Source organism: Trichosurus vulpecula, chromosome 4 (assembly GCF_011100635.1).
Source record: "Trichosurus vulpecula isolate mTriVul1 chromosome 4, mTriVul1.pri, whole genome shotgun sequence".
NCBI lineage: Eukaryota > Metazoa > Chordata > Mammalia > Diprotodontia > Phalangeridae > Trichosurus > Trichosurus vulpecula.
Genome location: NC_050576.1, coordinates 431426163 through 431446242, shown reverse-complemented (window position 1 = coordinate 431446242; position 20080 = coordinate 431426163). Strand labels below are relative to the sequence as shown.

The 20080-nt window shown below is 54.5% G+C and overlaps 1 protein-coding gene across 2 annotated transcripts; it reads left to right on the top strand.

Annotated features, from left to right (window-relative positions):
* Positions 1 to 964: 964 nt before the first annotated feature.
* STK25 (serine/threonine kinase 25) lies at positions 965 to 19898 on the top strand. 2 transcript variants are annotated; one of them, XM_036757099.1, is made up of 12 exons: positions 965 to 1408; positions 1999 to 2090; positions 7241 to 7471; positions 8529 to 8585; positions 9724 to 9832; positions 11349 to 11506; positions 11730 to 11915; positions 12274 to 12419; positions 12669 to 12783; positions 13593 to 13664; positions 18616 to 18752; positions 19014 to 19898. In XM_036757099.1, the coding sequence occupies exons 2-12, from the start codon at positions 2061 to 2063 to the stop codon at positions 19051 to 19053; spliced, it is 1281 nt and encodes a 426-aa protein (XP_036612994.1). In that variant the 5' UTR covers positions 965 to 1408; positions 1999 to 2060; the 3' UTR covers positions 19054 to 19898. The 2 variants fall into 2 exon arrangements, with proteins under 2 accessions (XP_036612994.1, XP_036612993.1); XM_036757098.1 differs by having other exon boundaries at positions 1216 to 1408; positions 13590 to 13664.
* The last annotated feature ends 182 nt before the right edge of the window (positions 19899 to 20080 follow it).

Sequence of the window (20080 nt, the reverse complement as noted above, 5' to 3'; positions counted from 1 at the left end):
ACTCTGGAAGGATCCCAGGTCTCTGAGACAAGGCCCGGGTTTGAGTCCCCCGCTTAGCTGCTCCCCCCCTGCCCCGGGGACTTTGGGCACCCGCCCCCCACTCAGGCCTTCTTGTGAAATGAGGGAGGGGCTCGCCCCTGTCCTCTAAGTGTCTTCCAGCTCTGAGTCCGGGATCGGGGGATCTTCAGGGAGGCAGCGCGGGCCGCGGGAAGCTGGGTCACTTAGACCTGACACAGGGGCGGTGACTCTCTCCTCCAGTCCCCCAGCCTTCACTCAGCACCTAACAGGTGCCCCACAGGGGCCGGGCACTGACCCTCAAGCAGCTTCTAGTGTAATGGCAGACAGTCTGTCCAGGAGGGGCCGGACCAAAACCTGAGCCGGGCGGGGCTAGGAGGTGGCTGTGCAAAGACAAAAGGGAAATAGCCCCGCCCTCAGGGAGCTTCCATTCTACTGGGGGCCACCCTCTAGGTGAGCACAATAGGAAATCGTCCAGGGGGGAGGGGTGGGCGCTGCCGGCTAACTACTCCCCACCCTGCACCCCATGGCAGATCTGGGGATGGAGGGGGAAGGATGGAGAAAAGGGGATGAAAGAGGAGGGGTGGGAAGAAGGAATGGGGGTGGGGGAGGGAAGGAAGGGGAAGGGGGATGGAGAGAGGGGGATGGAGAGAGGGAGATGGAGGGAACGGGATGAAAGAAGTGGGGTGGGATGGAGGAAGGGGAGGGGGGGATGGAGAGGGGGGAGAGCAGAGGTCCGGGAGCGCTGTGTTGGGGGGCGGGGGGGCCTTCCCTCTCACGGCCCCCCTCACCGGACAAGGGTTGGGGTCCCCGCAAGAGCTCTGGCGCGCCGACCCTGGTCACGCTCCACGGTCCCACCCCTCTCCCCCCCTCCTCCCCGACCCCAGCCTTCCTACGCGCTAAGCCTCCTGGGACTTGGAGTCCTCTCCCCCTTCTCGGTCCCTCGCAGCGCCTCCCAGAGGCTCCTCGAGGAAACGCCAAAGCCCCGCAAGCCTCTCACATAGCCGCCGCCAGAGGCCCTGCCCCGAGGCCCCGCCCATTTCCCCGAGGGACGTCCGGGAGCTGGAGTCCGCACGCGCATCAGGAGCGGGGCTTCGGAAAGCGGGACTACAGCTCCCAGAAGGCAGTGGGGCTCCCGCGACTGCGCAGTGGCGCTCCCCTTCCTGCACCCCCCCCCCCCCCCCCCCCCCACCCCTTCCTCGCTCCTCCGCCGCCCTGGCTTTCTCTAGCTTCAGCAGCCGCGGGAGCCGGAGCCGGGCCGGCGCTCTAGTCTGGGCCGCGGCCGCCCCCGTCCTTGTCAGGCGCTGCGGGCTGAGGACTAGGGCCGTCATGGAGACCTCCGGAGGCGGGGCGCGCTGAGACCTCGGGCCCCCCGGGGGGCGCCTCCGTCCAGGTACGAGGAGGGGGAGGGGAGGAGGGAGGGGCCAGAGGGGGAGGAGGACCTGGGGCGGAAGCGGGGGATGGGAAAGGGCTCTGGGGGGGAGGGGACCAGGAGGGAGAGCGGTGCCAGGTGGGGATGTGGGAAAGACCGGAGAGACGGGCGTTGGTGCGGGAGTGGGGGGAGGGGAGGAGGAAGGGAGGACGAAGGAGGGAGAGGAGGGGGCTATGCCCCCCAGGGGGTCCAACCCAATGGGGGGGACCCAGCCCCCCCATCGCTGAGCATGGGGGGGGCGTCGCCTCACTTGGCAGGGAGCCTAAGGCGGGACTCGGGATCGTGAGGGGCCGTGACTGGCCCAAGGTCACCTTTCAGTGTGCCCCAGGGTGTGGGGGGGCTCACCGTGTCTGTGTTGCTGGGTGCCGGGTGCAGCAGGGCTGGAGGGGGCAGGGAGGAAGCCCCGAGAGGTGGGGGGGGCCCTTCCGTGGCCGGGGGGCCGCCAGAGCCGGTGGATTGGGGGCCCCTGCCCCCCCACCTGGTTCTATGGAGGGCCCTGCACGGGTGAGGCCGCCCTGGGCACACCTGGAGCCCGTCCCTTCCTCTCTCAGCGCATTCCAGGTGAAGAGCCCATTTCTGGTGCCTCGAGGATCGGGGTCTTGCCGGCTGAGACATGGCTCACCTGAGGGAGTTTGCGAACCAGGTAAGGGCTTAGAGACCCCGACAGCCGATAGAGTCCACAGCCCTCAGCCCCAGCTCCTCTTTCTAAAGACCTCTTGGGCCAGCATTTTAAACATCCCCGTACAGATAGGAGGATGTCTAGGGCACCTTTTCAGATCGCACCTTGGACCCCCCCCCCCATCCTTCTGCCCCCAACAGTTTAGAATTCACCTCGTCAGGATCCCCCGTTTCTGGGGGATGAGGAATAGGGACCCATTTCTCTTCATAAAGAGCACCGAGAATAAGGAGCTGGGAAGTAGGCAGGGCATTTTCTGGACCAGCCGGGCTGTCTGTGGGGTGCTTGGTACTCCGCTGTCTTGTTTTGTCTAACTTGGTGGCATAGGTCACAGTCGTGCACAAGGAATTTCATCCTTTACACGAGTGCTGCATTTTGGGAAGAAGTAAAACTTGGGCTGAGCTCTGTTGGCTCCACATCAGCTTCTGGGGGACTGCAGCTGAAATGGAACCCGTGCCTGGCGGGGGGTGGGGGGGCCTGGCACCGTCAGCGGCCCGTGTTGTTCCTGCAGGCTGACTGTCAGAACCTGACTATCAGAACCAGGGACACCTTTGTCCTGTGGTATGTCAGGTCAGGCAAAGGACGGGAACTGTCTGCCTAAGTGTGGGGAATGCCAGGAACCTGGGGTGCTCAGTACTAGGTGCCAGCCACCATCCTGGGCTGCTAGCGGTTCTCAAGGCTCCCAGCCTTCATCCCTTGGGGAGTTGGCTCTTCTGGCTTCTCAGAACAGGGATAGCACCTTGACATTTGGGGAAATTCTCTGCTCTGAGCCATCCGTGGCTGGCCCTTTGTGCTTTCTCTCTCGGTGTGCATGGTTCAAGTGAGCTGCGTGATCATTTCTGCTACAGAAAGTGCTGTGAGAGCTGGACAAAAGCTTCTGGGAAGGGGCCGTCTGCTGGTGACTGGGCCCTTTAAAACCCCTCTGTTGAGGTGGGGTGCCCCACTGGGACAAGCACCCAGAACGTGTTTGTGCTTTGTCTGATCGTGTAAAGATGGGGCCGGTTTAGGTGAGAGCAGAGGGAGGGTGACTTAGGCCCTTCTCACGTGAGACTGAGCAGAAGACGCCGCTGTTGGAAAGATGTGTAGAAATGCATTTGGGCTGTCAGGCAGAGGATGCTTTTTTAGTTAAACATACCGTTACTTTTAAAACTGTGAATTTAGAAAGAGTTGCTGAGTCCTTTTAAGAGAAGAAAAAAGAGTGGAATAATTGTACCCATCGGAAGCGGGTGGTTGAGAGAGGCCTTGCGGTCCCCTGGGGTAATCGTGTGGTGCTGATGTGAGACGATGGGTGTGGGTCACCTGGGCCTAGCCTGGTGATGCTGCTGGCCTCGGTTGCAGGTGGGGCGTGGGGGAGTGTTGTTCACCTGACAATCTTGGATTCCCCTGCAGAGCAGTGGTGTGGTGTGGGTAAGGCTATGCCCCCAAGAGCCACTGGGCAGCTGTCAGGTGTGGGCACCTCAGAAAGCTCACATCACTGCTGGCATGCCTCCCTCCACCCCCCCCCCCCAGTTATTTGGCAGCTGATGCTCCAGGCACAGACATGGAGAGCCAGGAGCCTGAGGAGCGGCCCACTCCTCATGCCCCACAGTTAATGATGACAGGCCTTTCAGAAAGGTAAGGAAGCCCAAAGGGTCCTCAATGGGCTAGATGGCTAGTCCTACAGTGAAATCCAGCAGGAATGATCCGGTGGGACTATAGCTTCATCTCTGACTGCTTGCTCAGCAAAGGCCTCTCCTTGGTTGTAGCCAGGCAGCCAGGCCTGTGGATGTGCCGTCCGGCTCCCAGAGTAATAAGCAGCCTTGCCCCGGGCACCTCCCAAACATGGCCATCCTCGGAACCCTGCTAGTCTTGCTGGCCACAGGCCTGTTTGGGTGACCTGTCCCGTCTGCTCCTCTGAAGCAAGGCTCACGGCTTCTGGATTGGCCAGAGACTGCCTGATACGGCCAAGCAAACTTTTGGTGAGCCTTTTCACTTGCACCCTGGCTCAGTCTTCTCCCTCCTTCAAGGTTCACTTCTAGGCCTCTGACTGGGATCCTCACTGCCAAGCACCTGTACCCCAGGGCATTGAATTTAGCATGTAATTATCTATTCTCTCAGGTCCTCTGGGTTCCTGGGTTTGATTTCCCCAGTTGGAGTACAAGTCCTCCAAGGCCGTGACCGAGTCCCTCCCTCCGCTGGGCGATGAACCATTGCTTGGTTTACTTCTCAGTATGCAGTTTCATTTTGCTCTCATTTCCAAATTCTCCCCTTCCCCCATTTACCCATTAAGAAGGCAAGAAAAACAAAGCCCACTCCAAATATTTGTGGTCCCACAAAAACAAATCCTTACGTGAGCCATGTTAAGAAGCAAGGAAGGATAGCCTGCCACCACAATCCTAGACTCTTGTTCAGCCATTCCCCAACTGGGCTCCACCCTCTTTTTCCCACTTCTTTGCCACCACAAAAAGAGCTGCTATGAAGGTTTTTGTGTTTACGGGTCTTTTCCTCTTCCTTTGACCTCTTTGGGGGTCCAGTCCTCATAGCAGTATTGCTGAGTCAGAGGGCATGCACAGTTTACTATCTAAGCTGATATTTGGATTATCTGGCAATATCTGCTGGTTCAGGATTGTGCCCTGTCCGTCCGCATTCTGTACCATCCATCATGGCTACAGATGCGCTGTGTCCTCTGGACCAGCAGCTGCCCTGTTCTTTCTTTGCCATCTCTGTGGGGCAGCAGCCCCCACCTGGGGACTGCAGACCATCCACAGGCTGAAGTCTGCCTCGGGCCATGAAATAGCCAGGGACAAGCAACAAGTTCTCTGAGCTCTTCCGGCATGGCAGGAATATGATTCAGCTTAAGGCGAATGGGGAGTCCTTCTGCCTCCTCGGCTGCAGTCGGCCTTCAGAAAAGGCCTTGGTTTCATGCCTGCACTTTCACCCCCCAAGGCATCTAGGACTTGAAAGAGCCCCAGCAGAAGCTACTGCCTCTGACATCTGGAGTTGGTGCTAACGGCAGATCTCTGAGGCCCCACCTGGGAACTGCACCTGAAGGCTTGGCCAGGTGGTACCACAGGAAGTCAGGCCCTGAAGTCAGGAAGACCCTGGGCAAGTCACTTAAACCCTGCTTGCCTCCATTTACTCCTCTATAAAATGGGACAACTGATAGCACCTACTTCCCAGAGTTACTGTGAAGATCAAATGAGGTCATTGCAAAACGCTTTGGTGGTGCCTGGCACATAATGGCCACCACCTAAGTGACAGCTGGTATTACTTCCCTCTCCGGCTTCCCTTCTCAGCTCCTGCACCTGCGATTCCTCTTGTCCCTCAGTCCTATTTCTCTATACTCCACGTTCCTCCTCCGTGACTCCGTCCCACTCTGGGCCGCTCGCCTCTGTCTCCCTGTTCTCCCCAAACTGACTGGTTCTCGTTGATCTCTGGCTCCTTGGCCCTCTCGCCTTGCCTTTGCCAGGCATGGAGGTGATGCCGGGTTCCCCCCAAGCTGATGGCCTCTTGGTGTCTGACTATGACGTTGTCCTCCCTGGAGAAGGGCCGAGTGGGTGCCCTTAATGACACCCCAACCATAGCTCTTGGCAAAAGCGTGCTTGGTAACCTGAGGCGGCTTCTCCAGAATTGAAAGGCCTTGGGGATCTAAGGTTAAAGCCAGTAAGAGCCGGAGAGGTTGATAACAGAGTGTCTTGTCGGGAAGAAGATGGGTCCTCTTTCATGGCAGCTCCCTTGGGGTCACGAGCATATGGGGTAAACGCCCTTGGAGGTTGCTTCATCTTTGTGCCGAGCCTACAGGTTCTCTGCAGGCCACATGGGAGCCCAACAATCCTCAGGCTTCCCTCTTACCCGAGCTCCCAGTTCTGCTCCAAGAGGAAGAGCAGGGGATGTCCTGCCAGAAAAATGAGCTCCCAGGGTTTTGGGGAACCCCACCTCAGGAGCAGTTTGGCTTTTTGCCTGAGAGGTCGGCTCCTTCACTGCCTGGCAGGAAGAACTGGGGGTAGGCCCTGAAGAACCAGGCCTCAGCTTGCCTCGTGTGATGGAGAGTCAGGCAGACCTCAACCCATCACAGCTGTCTGGTGGAGGCAGCATTGGCAAGAAGAGGCCCCCTTCCTTGGCTGAGGAGGACGCACTTCTCTTGTATGAATGTGGCCAGTGAGCATGCCAGTATGGCCACAGATGGTCCTTGCTGTCTACACCCATTCCCCTGACACTGATGGTAGCCCTTCTGTGCCTTCTTTGGGAATCTCTGGGGCTTTGGCCAGAATCCTTTCTCATCTCTGGCCGTCAGTAGCTCTAGAGTGGCTCCTCGCTGCCACCTCCTGAAGTCTAAACTCTAGGCTCCAGCCTCTTTCCCAGCCCTGTCTCTTTACATACTCCAACTTCTACCACCCTTTCTCATCCACCCCTTGCGCATATAGTCCCCCTCCCCCTGGACAGAGGGCAGAGTCCCGTCTCTGCATTTGACTGTTGAGAACATCGAGGCCCAGAGGGGAGGAGCCTGCCTGGAGGCCACATCTGCCTCTGTGGCCCGTCTGACCCTGCCATTCCTGTGGGGGGGGTGCCCTTCTAATCTGCTGGTGCTGATGGCGTGCCTGCCCTAGAGGGTACAAAGGGCAGGAGGCCATAAATCCGGCGTGAGGAGGGGCCTCAGAATCCAACTGCATCACATTAGTGTAGACTGGACAGGTGAATGGCCGGGAGGTTGGAGGATGGTGCACCGTGCCGAGATTGGGATGGGGTGAACAGGTGTCAGCAGGGTGGCTCAGGGGGTAGAGCTCTGGAAAACCTGAGTTCAGATCCAACCCCAGACACCACTAGCTGTGCACCTGGACCAGTTAGTTGCCTATTGCTTGCCTCAGTTTCCTCATCTGTAAAATGGAGATGATTCTAGCACCTCTTTCCGCAGGTGGTTGTGAGGAATGAATCTTGGCAAACCTTAAAGTGCTCTACGAGGATGGATATCATTTTTCCCTACTTAAGGCTGTGGATGTAGACTGTGTTGGGTGTTCTTGGCCGTGGAACAGGAAGCCAGGGGTGGGGCTCGTTGGGGATGGGGCTGCCCAGGACCCAGCTGAGCTGTGGGCCTGGGTCCCCACCAGTCTTCCTCAGCACACACCTGCCTCTCTTTGCAGCATTCTCGAGTGGATCCCGAGGAGCTCTTCACCAAGCTTGAGAGGATTGGAAAGGGCTCCTTCGGGGAGGTGTACAAGGGCATCGACAACCGCACCAAAGAGGTGGTGGCCATCAAAATCATCGACCTGGAGGAGGCCGAGGATGAGATCGAGGACATCCAGCAGGAGATCACTGTCCTGAGCCAGTGTGACAGCCCCTACATCACACGCTACTATGGCTCCTACCTGAAGGTAAGCTGGGGGGCCCGGCCAAGGCCTGGTTCGGACTCCTCCCCAGGATCTGCAGGAGCTTGGGCTGGACAGTGATGCTCATGAGTCCTTATATCCCTCGGTCTTCAGGGACCTGGGCGTGTGGGGACGGATGGGAAACTAGACCTCAGGCTGGGTTGGTCACGTCCAGACCTTGGGGAGTGCCCTCTCTCTGCTGTCCCCTTCATACAGTCCTGTCCTCTTGGGAAATGATAGCAAGACTGAGTGAGGAGGCTCCGAAGAGCCCAAGGTCATCCACCGTGGACAGGAAGGGCAGTCAGAGGTCACAACCTCTCTTGTGCCTCCAACCTTCCACCCCCTATTTTGGCGCTGAGACAGCAAAGGCCCAGAGAGGGAAGGGATTGGCCTCAGTCACGGACATGTTTCTTCTCAGACTGACCAGGGGTGTGTTAATACTATGTCCCATCCGGCTGGCCAATGACTCCTTCAGTGTGCCCATTGGTCCTGTTTGCTCCAGGTCTCATCAATGTCTGTCTGCCTTCCTGCCTTCTGACATCCCCACAGGGCAGATGGCTCTGTGGGCCAAGAGTCTTCTCTCCTTTCTTTGCTGCGTTGCATGTGTGCACTTCGGTGTAAGCCAATCCTAGACATTTTCTGAGACAGTCCTTCGTCTTCAGATGTTTTCTGTGCCCACCCTTGAGTCTAGAACTTTTTGTGTATCTCGGCTTCCTCCTCTTAGCCTGGTAGATTTTGGGCTTTGTGGTGGTCAGCATCACCTCCGCCATTTTTTCTTTATGAATGCTGAAGAAATGGAATGACTATTATTTGTTCAATTTAGTTTCCTTCTCTTAAGAGATTAAGCCTGTTGTGACATAGCAGAGAAGTGATACGTTAGCGAGGAGTTAGTCCTACGAGGCCAGAGAGGGGATGGTGTTGGGTAGGACCCTCTTCCTGGTCCTGGGAAAGTTGTGGGGTAGCCAGATTGCTAGGGGAGACCCTGGGGCTTTCAGACACGCTGGTGAACCACGGCCACTTCCCTTCCCGCTCCCTATAAATATTTTCCTTTAATTATGTGCAGAGCACCAAGCTGTGGATTATTATGGAGTACTTGGGTGGTGGATCGGCCTTGGATCTGGTAAGAAATGGAGCTGATTATGAACTTGTATGATGTGGGTTGGGCACAGTAGAGAGAGAGATTTTACTGTGGCCAGTGGGCCTGGTGAAGCTGACCACTGAGGGCCCAGGGCCATTGGAAGAAGGTACCAGCCATGCCCTTTCACTTTGAGCTGTACTTCTGTTCTATGTGCATCCCTGACCAGTTTGTGTCTTGCAGAAGTTAGACTGGGACCACATGGCTTTGAACATGGGACCTTGCTACCTTTTGAGGCCCTGGACATTGAGACAAGTAGGGAAAACTCTACCCCCAGCCCCTTGGCCTAATGAAGTGGCCTGGGGCAAGGCCATCAGGCTTCCATTAAGTGGAAGGTCAGAGTGGCCCCTTCAGAGCAGCCCTGGCTGTGCCACAGAGGTGTTGGGCCTGGGCCTATGACTGAGGAGGGAAAGCAAGGCCCAGGCTTACAAAGAGGGGCTTGAATTCCTTGCTTTTAAATACACATTTTCCATTTTTAAAATAAGGTATTTTTTTTTAAAACAAGGGGAATATTCTTTTGTTGGGGTCCTCAAAGTCTAAATTTATCTCCTGGTTTTATAGTATCTGAGACTTAAAAATGGGAGCATGAAAGAAGTCTGCCTAAGTTGTAATTCTCCCAAGAGATGTCACTTTAACAAAAGGCCCAAAATCCAGGGAGGCCATAACTGGGGCCGCCACAGCCTCAGGACTCCTGACTCTTCTGTGCTCTCCCGTCTATACTGTGCTCTCCTTTTTCATGGTTTTTCATTTTTTCGCCTTCAATTTCTCCTGCCTTCTTCCTTCACACTTAACAAGGACTAAGCACCTACTATGTGCCAGGGCACAGAGACAGTAGTCAGTAGATGATCCTGGAGGGGCATGTGTTTATAGAGCAGGTATCCACAGAGTACAGTTGGGGGTGCGGGGTCCTAGCAGTTTTGGGGGCTGGGGGAATAAAGAGTCCGTCATGTAAATGCAGCCCCATCTGCTTGCCTGTGGGGGCTCAAAAACCAGCTGAGGCTGAGCAGACTGGGGCCTTTCCTCACTGGGACCACTGTGTGCTGTCAGCCCTGGGAGCTCTGAGGCAGGCTGGGGCCCTGGGGGACCAGATGCATCATGGGCTGCTGTTTTCTCTGTCCTCTAGCTAAAGCCTGGGCCTTTGGAAGAGACCTACATTGCCACAATCCTGCGGGAGATCCTCAAGGGATTAGATTACCTCCATTCTGAAAGGAAGATCCACCGAGACATCAAAGGTTTTCCTTGGGGAAGAGGGTATTTCTGTAGGTCTTTCTGAAAGAGAGAAAAGGACAGTGTGTCCTGCAGGGTCCCGAGTCTGCGCCCTGGAAGACCCGAGCCCTGATTGTACTCGTGGGCAGACGCTGGCAGAGAGAGCCCTGTGGAGGGGGGTGGCAGGGACAGAATCTGACCTCAGAGAGAAAGGCAGCTGGGGCCCTTCCTTTTGGAAGTTGCCGAATCTCGGTCAAGGTTCCATTCGTGGACCTTGGGTACACTGTGTGTTCTTTGTTCCTGAATAACTTACTCTCTGAAAAACCTCATGGCTGCTTTGACCTAGAAAGGAACACCAGCAGTTGTCCTGGTCACATCGGTGGTTGAGGGGAAAAGGGCCTGAGCCAGGGGCTGCCTTGGCCCACTTGGCTCCCTTTGTAGAAGCCCCGCCATAGAGAAGGTACCTGTGCAGGCTCCCCCTAGTCCTCCTGGTGCTTTACTTAGCTTGGGCTCCAGAGTCAGGCCGGAGCAGCTCCAGGAGGCCTAGGCACCCTCTGTCTCTGCTGCTAATTGCCTAAGTGATCTCTAGCCACTCACTCCAGCCTGTGTGCTGTAAAGATGGGAAGTGATCCCTGCCCCATGATGAATATCAGGAAAAGGACCACTTTTGTCCTCCATCTGAAGTGGCCAGTAACGATTGAATCTGGGGAAACCGACGAAGCTGAACAGCTCTCCCAAGGGTGGGACGATGATGTCCTGGATGTCCTCATTTCAGCAGAAAAGACCCTTCTGTTGAGAAGGGAACTGACTGCAAGGCCAGGGAGGCATTCTTGTGCCTGCCTGCTCCTGGCTGCCGGCTTTGTTTGTGGGTGGGGGGTGGGGTGGTCTTTAAAGAGGGCAGGACTCTCAGTCCTGGAAAGGAAGTCTCCCCACCAGTTCACAAAAAAGGAAATCCAAAATCATTGTGTGGGGTGGCAGGGAAGCCGGCCAGTGCTGGAGGGCCAGAGGGTGGGGGAGGGGGTGGGAGGGGCACCTGCCCCTGGGCTCTTTGCTCTGGCTGGTCATTATTTTTGTTTGTTTGTTTGTTTTTGTTTTGTCTTTTTGGAGGGGGGAAGGCAAGGCAAGGCAAATGGGGTTAAGTGACTTCCCCAAGGTCACATAGCTAGTAAGTGTGTCAAGTGTCTGAGGCCGGTTTTGAACTCAGGTCTTCCTGACTCCAGGGCCGGTGCTCTGGCTGGTCATTCTTATGTGGTTGCTTGGCTCCCTCCCTCGAGGTTGGAGCAGCCTGAGGGCTCTGAGGTTACTGGTCTATGGAGCTGCCTTGCAGCCAGAGATGTTGGGGTCAGTCTTGGCCTTCCTGGCCTTGAGAGACCAGCTCCCTGGAGCCACATGCTGCTGAGCAGAGCTGAGCTTGGGTTTAACCCAAGTAGTCAGGGCGGCCAGCTGCTTTCTCTTTCTCTGAAAGAAGTGACCCTTTTATGATTTTGCTTGGCTGAAAACACATTCAGCTCCCCAGCTCTGTTTGCCTTGTCTGTCAAACAGCTGCCAACGTACTTCTCTCTGAGCAAGGCGATGTGAAGCTGGCAGACTTTGGTGTGGCCGGACAGCTCACGGACACTCAGATCAAGAGGAACACCTTCGTGGGGACCCCTTTCTGGATGGCGCCAGAAGTCATCAAGCAGTCTGCTTACGACTTTAAAGTGAGCGGGAGAGTCAGGGCCGGGAGCTGGCGGGGTGGGGAGCGCTGCCCTGTGCACACACCCGGCTCTGGGGGCCCTGCTGAGGACTGGTGGTCCAAGGAAGCCACACCTTCCAGTCCGGGTTATTGTGCCCCTCGTACTCCAGGAAGGCCTCATTCTCTGCCCCCCAGACCCATGAGCCGTCTGCCTGACGTCTACAGCCCTTTGGGAATTCTCATTTTAGGCGGATATTTGGTCCCTGGGAATTACAGCTATTGAGCTGGCCAAAGGAGAGCCTCCCAACTCAGACCTTCATCCCATGAGAGTTCTCTTCCTGATCCCCAAAAACAACCCTCCCACCCTGGAGGGGCACCATAGCAAGCCCTTCAAAGAATTTGTGGAAGCTTGTCTCAATAAGGACCCTCGCTTTGTGAGTATGCGCCTGGTCTGTGCCCTTGAGGCCCCCTTCTACCCCAGGCCACCCTGTCCTGCTCCTCGACTCCTCCCTGGACTCACGGGGAACGCCCAAGACACCTTCACATGGCTTTGTGGCCCACACCTGAGTAATGCCCTGGGGTAACGTGGGCAGCCCAGGCTGCTGCTGGAGGCCCAGAGCTAGTCAGGAGTGGGGCCTCCCGAGTCCAGCATTCATCTGTTCAGAAAGTGTGAGGTGCTCTCGAAGGGGAGAGACCCGCCACCCCCCCCACCCCCGCCCTGAGGGAGCCTGTGCAGGTGGGCCCCTCCTTGGGGCTGATCCTACCTCACCTGGCCCCTTGTGCCCTGTCCAGAGGCCTGCAGCCAGGGAGCTCCTGAAGCACAAATTCATCACTCGCTATACCAAGAAGACCTCCTTCCTCACGGAGCTGATCGATCGATACAAGCGCTGGAAGTCGGAGGGCCGGGGGGAGGATTCCAGCTCCGAGGATTCTGATATGTACGGGCTGTGGCGAAGCCATGGTGGGGGGCCGTACCTCGATTCCTCTCTTGGATCCCTGGAGCAGCAGCCAGGACCCTGCTTGATGAGCTGCCACTCCTCACCTGTTCAGGGAAGCAATCTGCTCACCTGAGAGGGTCAGGAATGCAAGGAGGAATGGAGTGTTGGTCCCTGGGGGTCACGTGGGAGGTTTCCACCCATCGCTCCCCCCTGGATCTGTTGTCATTGAAACGTTGTCATTTTTCGTAGTGATGGAGATGCAGAGGATGGTGACCAGGGCCCCATCTGGACCTTCCCCCCAACCATTCGCCCGAGCCCCCACAGCAAACTGCACAAAGGAGTGGCCCTGCAGGCCTCACAGAAGGTCAGGCTTTCACAGACTGGGCTGAGACAGGGAGGAGGGAGCTAAGGAGGATGAGGAAGAGGGCAGTCCTTTTGGCCAAGGCCACCTGCCTTGTTGTGCTGTAGGTTCCCAGGCACCTGAGATCAGTGACTGAGCCCCAGGAGTTCCCCTGGCCCTTCATGGCTGGCCTCCATGCCCTTCCCAAGTTCCCACCCCCGTGCCACACTAGCCAGATTGGCCTGCCTTCCTACACACCACAGAACCTCATGTTTGCATTGTTCTAGGCCCAGACTTTGTGCTGCAGCCCATTCCCCTCTCTCTCACCCTTCCCATGCTTGAGCACAGCTCTCTGTCCTCCTGAGGCTCCTCTTCTGCAGGCCCAGCAGGTCCCGCTCTGATGGCCAGGAACTCCCCCTCCCCTTTTTCCTGCTGTATGCCAGGCCCAAGCTAGCTTCCTTGTCTTTGGCAGCTGGGTCCTGCCACACGCCCCCAGAGCCCCCAGGCTCTTTTCAGAAAAACTGCTGTCCCATCTCACCTTCCACAATGCCCTCTCCTGAATTTCATTTCATTACATTTGAGGGTCCTCACCCTAGCATCCAGTTTGTTAACCATCCCTACCAAATCTACATCAGCCGCACCTTCATCCAAGCCAGCTGAAACTCATCTTTGGGGCACATGGGGCACAATATGCAGCACATGGAACACTGAGCCTAGAGTCAGGAAAACTTGAGTTCAAACCCAGAAATTAAAGGGGGTGTTGATGTATTCTTAGTTCCCACCAAGGCAGGTGGGTGGCTGCTCCCTTGCTCACTATGCATTTCCCTCAGCAGTCTGCAGAGCCTATCAAACGGCAGCCACGGTCCCAATGCCTCGCCACCCTTGTCCGGCCCGTCTTTGGAGAGGTGAGACCCACAGGGCAGGGCATCCTGTGTCCCTGTACTATTTCTGGGACGGGGGCAATTGGGAGGAACAACAGCAGACTTGCCTTTGACTAGAGCCATTTGGAGCTGTCATTTGGAGTTCGTCTCTCTGAATCAGCTCTCTGTCATTCATCTCTGTTGGTGCTTACTTATCACGTGGCTGCTTTTCTCAGTGGCCCAGAACCTGCTGATTGGCAGGAGAGCCGAGGATGAGGGCAGGCTGTTGTCCTTGGCTTCCAAGCCTCAGCCTTGCCCTGAGGCCCAGGGATGCCTGCCTCAGGCCACCTCCTACACCTGCTTGGGTGCAGCTGGGAGATGGCTAGCCAGAGCCACAGTATCCACTGGCAGGCTCCGAATGAGCAAGTAAAGGGTTGTAATGTGGCAGTCCCAAAAAGGAGCATGACCTTGGGCTGCTACGACACCCAGAGTACACCATTGAAGCCTGCAGAACATTCGTGCTGTTGTCTTTTGCTCCTTCCTTAGAAGAGAAGAGGGAATGAAATCCCAGATGCTTGGAACAGGCCAGGCTTGACTGTAGGTATCAGAAGGTGATGTCCCACAGCCAGCTTTGCAAGGCCGCCATTTATGTAGCCACTGGTGACCTATGCAGAGGGATGGAGGTTGGTGCCAAGGCAGAAAGGAGTAAGGAGAGCCAAGCAGAGGGTGAGGAGGAACTGGGTCTGTTCCAACCAAATGGTTGATTTGGTGCTGAAAAAGAATCCCTTCAACTATTCCAAGTAGTTTGACTATAACACAAAAATAAATTTCTGCATACACAACCCAGAAGAATGGAAGATTGTGGAGTAGCAGGGAAAAGTGCAGCTCCCCTCCCTGCCAAAGAAATTAAATCTGGAAAATGCACCAGACCAAATTTTGGTCAGGAATCTGAGGAGAAAAATCCCCATAAATCCATTTTCCAGACTAGATGGGCATAGGAAGACAGACTCTGCACCTTAGGTCCTGCGGGCCCAGAGTGTATCACAGGGTACTTAAGGTACTCTACAAGACAGCACGAATAAAGTCAAAAGAGTGGGAAAAAAATAGAAAATGTAAGGTATCACATAGCAATTACAATTGATCTGGAAAACAAATTGGAGAGAGGTTTCAGAGTCATTGGACTACCTAAAACCATGACCAAAAAGCTTAAACATCCTATTTCAAGAAATCTTAAAATGCCCAGATCTCTTAAGCCCTAGAGGGCAAAGTGGAAACAGGATCCTACAGTCTCCTCCTAAAAGAAACTCCAAAATGAAAACTTCTGGGAGCATTATAGCCAAAACCCAGAGTTTCCAGCTCTAGGGAAAAAAAAATACCACAAGCAGTCAGAAAGAATTTAAAGAAGCCCCAGCAATGATTGCACAGTAGGGAGAGAAGAGCTTGAAATGAGGGGGTGGCTAACACCTCGCTAAGGAAATTGGAAAAGAGGAGAATGAAGAGGGCAATAAGAGGAAGGCTGGATTAAGGGAAGGATTAGTCCTGACTAAAGCACACTCCAGGATGTACAAGAATATTCATTTGTGTGAGTGTCCCTCAGTTGATTGTGTTAGAGAATCCTAACGTGATGGAATACTTTGGTGTTGAATGATGAAGGGGATAATTTGAGAAAAACCTGGGAAGACTTGTACAAACTGATTTAGTGACGTGAACCATTTATACAGAGATGACAGACAACTTAAAAAGGCTTAGGGACTCTGATGACCAACGCTGATTCCAGGGAATTCAGGAGACCTTAAAGAGGTGAAGGAAGGACTCGGTGCAGCACGAATCCTGTTTTGTTTTTCAACGTGGCCAGTGAGAGCCATCGATAGCTATATGAAAAAATGCTCCTAATTACTATTAGAAGGGCATGTGAAAGCAGCTCTAGGGGTGGAGCTCACGCTCATCGAGTTGGTAAAGCGGACAAGAAAGGAAAAACAATAGATGTGTACGTAGGGGGGAGAGAAGTTGTAGGAAAACAGGTGCATTGATGCCAAACTAATTAGGTTATATTAATATTAACGGAACAGTGTTGTACCATGAGAAGTGACGGAAGGGACAACTTCAAAGGAGCCTGGGAAGACTTGTACGAACTGATTTAGTGATGTGAATCATTTATACAGAGATAACAGTATTGTACCATGAGAAGCGATGGGAGGGACAACTTCAGAGACTCCTGGGAAGACTTGTTATGAAGTGGGCAGACCCAGAACAGTATATACAGTCAATGACTCACTCCGTGTGCTGCTTTCAGAGCTATCCTTGTCTGTGCTTCCTTTTGAACGAACTTTTCTCTATTGTGCATTTTTTCCTTTACAATTTTTCAGTGGCTCTTCTACCCCCAGATTACTGTTGCTAACCTCCCTCTCTTCCCCCAGTCCCTCACCCAATTGAAAACCAAGAAGGGGGAAAACACCCTGTCACAAAAGTATTGTCAAGCAAGACCCATCCCCATGGGGACCCACATCCAGAAGTGTCTCTTCCTTTCCTGTGTGTCCATCACCCCCCATAGGGAGGTGGAGAAGGGGCCTCCTCGTGGGATGTTGCTTGATTAGCAGTGTTGGGTCTCAGCGGCTGCTGTCCTTCCTAACAACTGTCCTCCAGGTTCTTGTGACCATTGGCATCATAGGCTTCTTGGGATCAACTCTTGTCATTTCTTGAAGTTCAGTCATTTTCCGTCTATTTGTAGACCACAGTGTGTGTTGGGCCACTCTCAAGTGGATGTGTGGGTGCTCCCTCTCCCCAGATTCTGGTTCTTTTTGTGCTGAAGTTTGTTTTCCTTGTGGTACATCCCCCCCTCTCTACTTACCCCCGGCCCACTCTCCACTTGTTTCTCTATGGAGTTTGATGCTTTTTCCCACCAAACTCTGTGTGTTCTCATCAGTTTGATGCCTGCCCCTTGCTCCATGTTGGTATATTCTTCTCCCCACACATTCCAGTTATGAGAAAGGGCCAATTCTGCCTCCTTTCTTGGTTCTTCTTGGACATCACTTTTACCCTCCCTTCTTTTTCCCTTCTTCAAACCCTCTCAACAGAACCACCCCCACCCCGGCCCTCTCATTTTTCTCATTTAACTCCCATTTTACCCTTTGAAGACATCAGGTTCTGAAGGGATCTGTCTCTCCTAACAGAATGTTAGCACATCACCACCATACTGCCTCTCATCAGCCTTCCTCCTCAGTTCTGGTGTGCCCCTCACAAGTCCATTAAAGGTCCCTTTTTTTCACTGGATCTTCAGGGTGAGCCCTTCTTTGTTGTCGGGAGCCTGTCATTTGCTTCTGTGTATCATAGTCCCAGCTCTTCTCTCATGGCCCGAAGCAGCCAGGTCTTGTGAGATCCTGTGGTTTCTTAGACTTTGGTGGCTTCTTCCTGGATGCCCACCACGTGGTTTGGTTTGGTTTTGCTTTTTAACATGAGAGCTCTGGATTGGGGCTGTTTAGAGTCCTGGGACTTGTCCTCAAGGATTCTTTCAGCTGGTGATGCTCAGTGGATTCTTTCTATTTCCAATTTGCCCTCTGGTACTACTAGATCTGGGCAATTTTCATTAGTGATTACTTGAAATAGTGTCTGATCCTTTTTTTAAAATCAGTATTCAGGGAGTCTCTAATGGTTCTTAAACTGTCTCCCCCTCACTGGTTTTCCAGGTTGGTAATTCTTCATTACAGGTATTTGGCTTTTTTTTTCTACTTTTTTTCACTCTTGCGGTTGTTGTGTGTTTCTTGCTCTCTCATGGAATCATTGATGGGTTCGATCTGTTCTGGTTTTTAAGGAGTCTGTACTTTTGGGTAAGATTGGCCACTTTCTCTTCTAAGCTATTTATTCTTCCATTTCTTGCCATCAGAGTTTTTAATCTCTCGTTTCATTTCCTCTAGGAAGGAATGTAATTGTTGTGGAAAATCCCTTTTTCCCTTTGATTCTCTGCTTTCAGTTATTATGGACTTAATCCTTTTGGGGATGTCTGGCTCTGCCATCGTTTTTTACCTTGGTCAGTGTCTTCTGTGTTTACTCCTCATCCCTCCAGCTTTAATTTCTGACCTGAGGCTTTGGGGCAGGGTCAACCTCTGCCTCCTGCTCCTGCTGTCTTGGGTGGTGTCACTGGCTCTGCCTGTTGGTCTGCACATAGACTTGTCCCTCCTGGGTCTCTGAGATTCAGAGCTTTGGGTCTTGCAGGCCTTGAAAGCTTAGGTGCCTGGTCTCATGGCCCTAGTGCTCCTGGGGCACCTTTCCTACTGACCTGAGCAATTTCGCCATGGAAGAAACCTGGCGCTGAAGTTTCTCTTTGGTGATTACTCACTCAGGTGCCAAGTTGAGGTTTTGTTCGAGCCCATGTGTGGAGCTGGGCTGTGGCCCTCTTGGCCACACCTCATGTTCTGCATACAGACTATTGGGGGAAATGTTTTCATCAGGCACCTACTGTGTGCTGGGCTGCAAAGACAAAAAATGAAAAGTCCCTGCCCTGTGGGAGCTCACACTGTGCTGGAGGTACTTGTTTTGGGCCCAGACATGTGGTTTCATGGGTAGGATAAACCTTCTCTGCCAGTGTGGATGGGGTCTTCAGCCTAGAACACTGCCTGGTGGCACTGACAGGTCAGGTGACCTGACTGCTCAGGGATCTCCATGCTCTGCCGCGGGTTCCTGGGGGATGGCTCACCTGGGCCGAGGTACCAAGATGGAGGAAAAAGGTTATGTCTGTCAGTGGAAAGGGCCAACAAGGCAGCTGTGGAAGGGCGCCTCCCAGAGGCACAGGCCTCCCTAAGTGGAGGATGTCTCTTCATCGGGGCCTGAGGTGATGGTGGTCATGGTGGTAGGGGCGGGGTGCAGGGAGGTCATGCACAGGCAGCCCAGGTGCGCCTCCTGGATGTGAGGATGTGCTTTGAAAAGACCCTTCCCCAAGCCCCAGCAGTCTGCCCGGCACACAGCCAGTGCTCAATTAATGCTCTTTGACTGACTTGCACAGCTCAAAGAGAAGCACAAGCAGACTGGAGGCAACGTGGGAGCCATGGAGGAGCTGGAGAATGCCTTCAGCCTTGCTGAGGAGTCTTGCCCTGGCATTTCCGACAGACTGATAGCACATCTGGTGGAACGGGTCCAGAGGTGAGTTGGTCCCAACCTGGGCTCACCCTTGAACAGCAGTGACGGCAGGCCTGGCAGCTGCTACTCAACTTCTTGGGGCATGGTGGCTGGGTTGGGCCAAAAGTTGGGGGTCTCCAGCTTCCACCTCAGAGCTGCTGTTTCTAGCTGGATTGACCTGGGCTGTTGTGGGAGGACCCACAGGGCTAAGACCAAGCACACTGGCTCCGAGGGCAGACAGAGGAGCCCCAGCGGGCTGGCCTAACATGGCTTTCTCCCCCATAGGTTCTCCCACAGCAGGAACCACCTGACGTCTGCCCGCTGATGGGCACCGGGAGGGAGGCCAGCCATGGGCTTTTCCCCGACTTTCTAAGAACTGACCTCAAACCCCTTGGGTTCTGCATCCGGGGGCCCCATTGCAGGAGCTACTGGGCCAGGCTCCACGGCTGCCTTCGGATGCATCAGTTGGTGGACAGCCATTGTTGTCGTAATCATCGTCATTGTGTCTTATTCCTGTTCTAAGTGAAGCTCATGAAAGGCTGGGACAATCCCCACCCATGGGGAGGGGTGGGGCGGGGCAGTCAGGACTGGCAGGGCCAGGGGCACGGTCTGCCTGGCTCCCTGAGTAGAAGCTGAATCAAGCGACTGGTCTTTATTTGGTCATGTTCTAGGAAAATTTGGGAACCTTTGTCCAGTGCCTGGCAGTCTGGCCGCCGCCCTTGCAGGGAGGTTGAAGAGCCAATGCGGCCTTTTAGGAACCTGGGGTTGCTCTCCCCAGGCAGCCCGCTGCCCTCCCCCTGCCAGGGTGCTAAAAGTGGTTCCTGGGAGGAGGGGCAGGAGCCCTGTGTGCCCTGCCCCCCTTGCCATGCTGACAGCGAATGAGGCATGGCAGCAATGGGCCAGCGAAGGATGACTCCCCGCCCCAGCCCTGCACACACGGTCTCCTGTGGGGGCTCAGACCTTGTCCTGTTTGTGATGGTAGTAGATGCCTTTGTGCTATTTAATCGGGCCCCTTGTGTTCTTTCTCCACGTACCAGAATCACCCCGAAGGAGGAGGTTTTGGTGGTGGTTTGTTTTGTTTCCTTCAGTATTCAAAGACAAAGATGTCGGTTTTGAAAGAGCATTGAAAGGGACTGGCCACTTTCAATAAAGAAATTACCTGAGACCGTGTGGTAGTGTCTGCTGTTTCTGTTTACCGAGACCTACTGGGGAAGGCCCTGGCTTCAGTCACCGCAGGGCTAGCACTTAGTGGGCACTTGGAGGATTTCTGGCAGGCAAGGGCCAGTAACTGAGGCAGGACCCTCTCCCAGCTGCTTCCTCAGTCTTGTGGATGCACAAAGGTGCCAGGGACA

Coding starts and splice junctions, on each gene's coding strand:
- STK25 (XM_036757098.1), top strand. CDS start 2,061: ATGGCTCACCTGAGGGAGTTTGCGAACCAG. Junction 7,472..8,528: donor ACTATGGCTCCTACCTGAAG/GTAAGCTGGGGG, acceptor AATTATGTGCAG/AGCACCAAGCTGTGGATTAT. Junction 13,665..18,615: donor TCCGGCCCGTCTTTGGAGAG/GTGAGACCCACA, acceptor TGACTTGCACAG/CTCAAAGAGAAGCACAAGCA.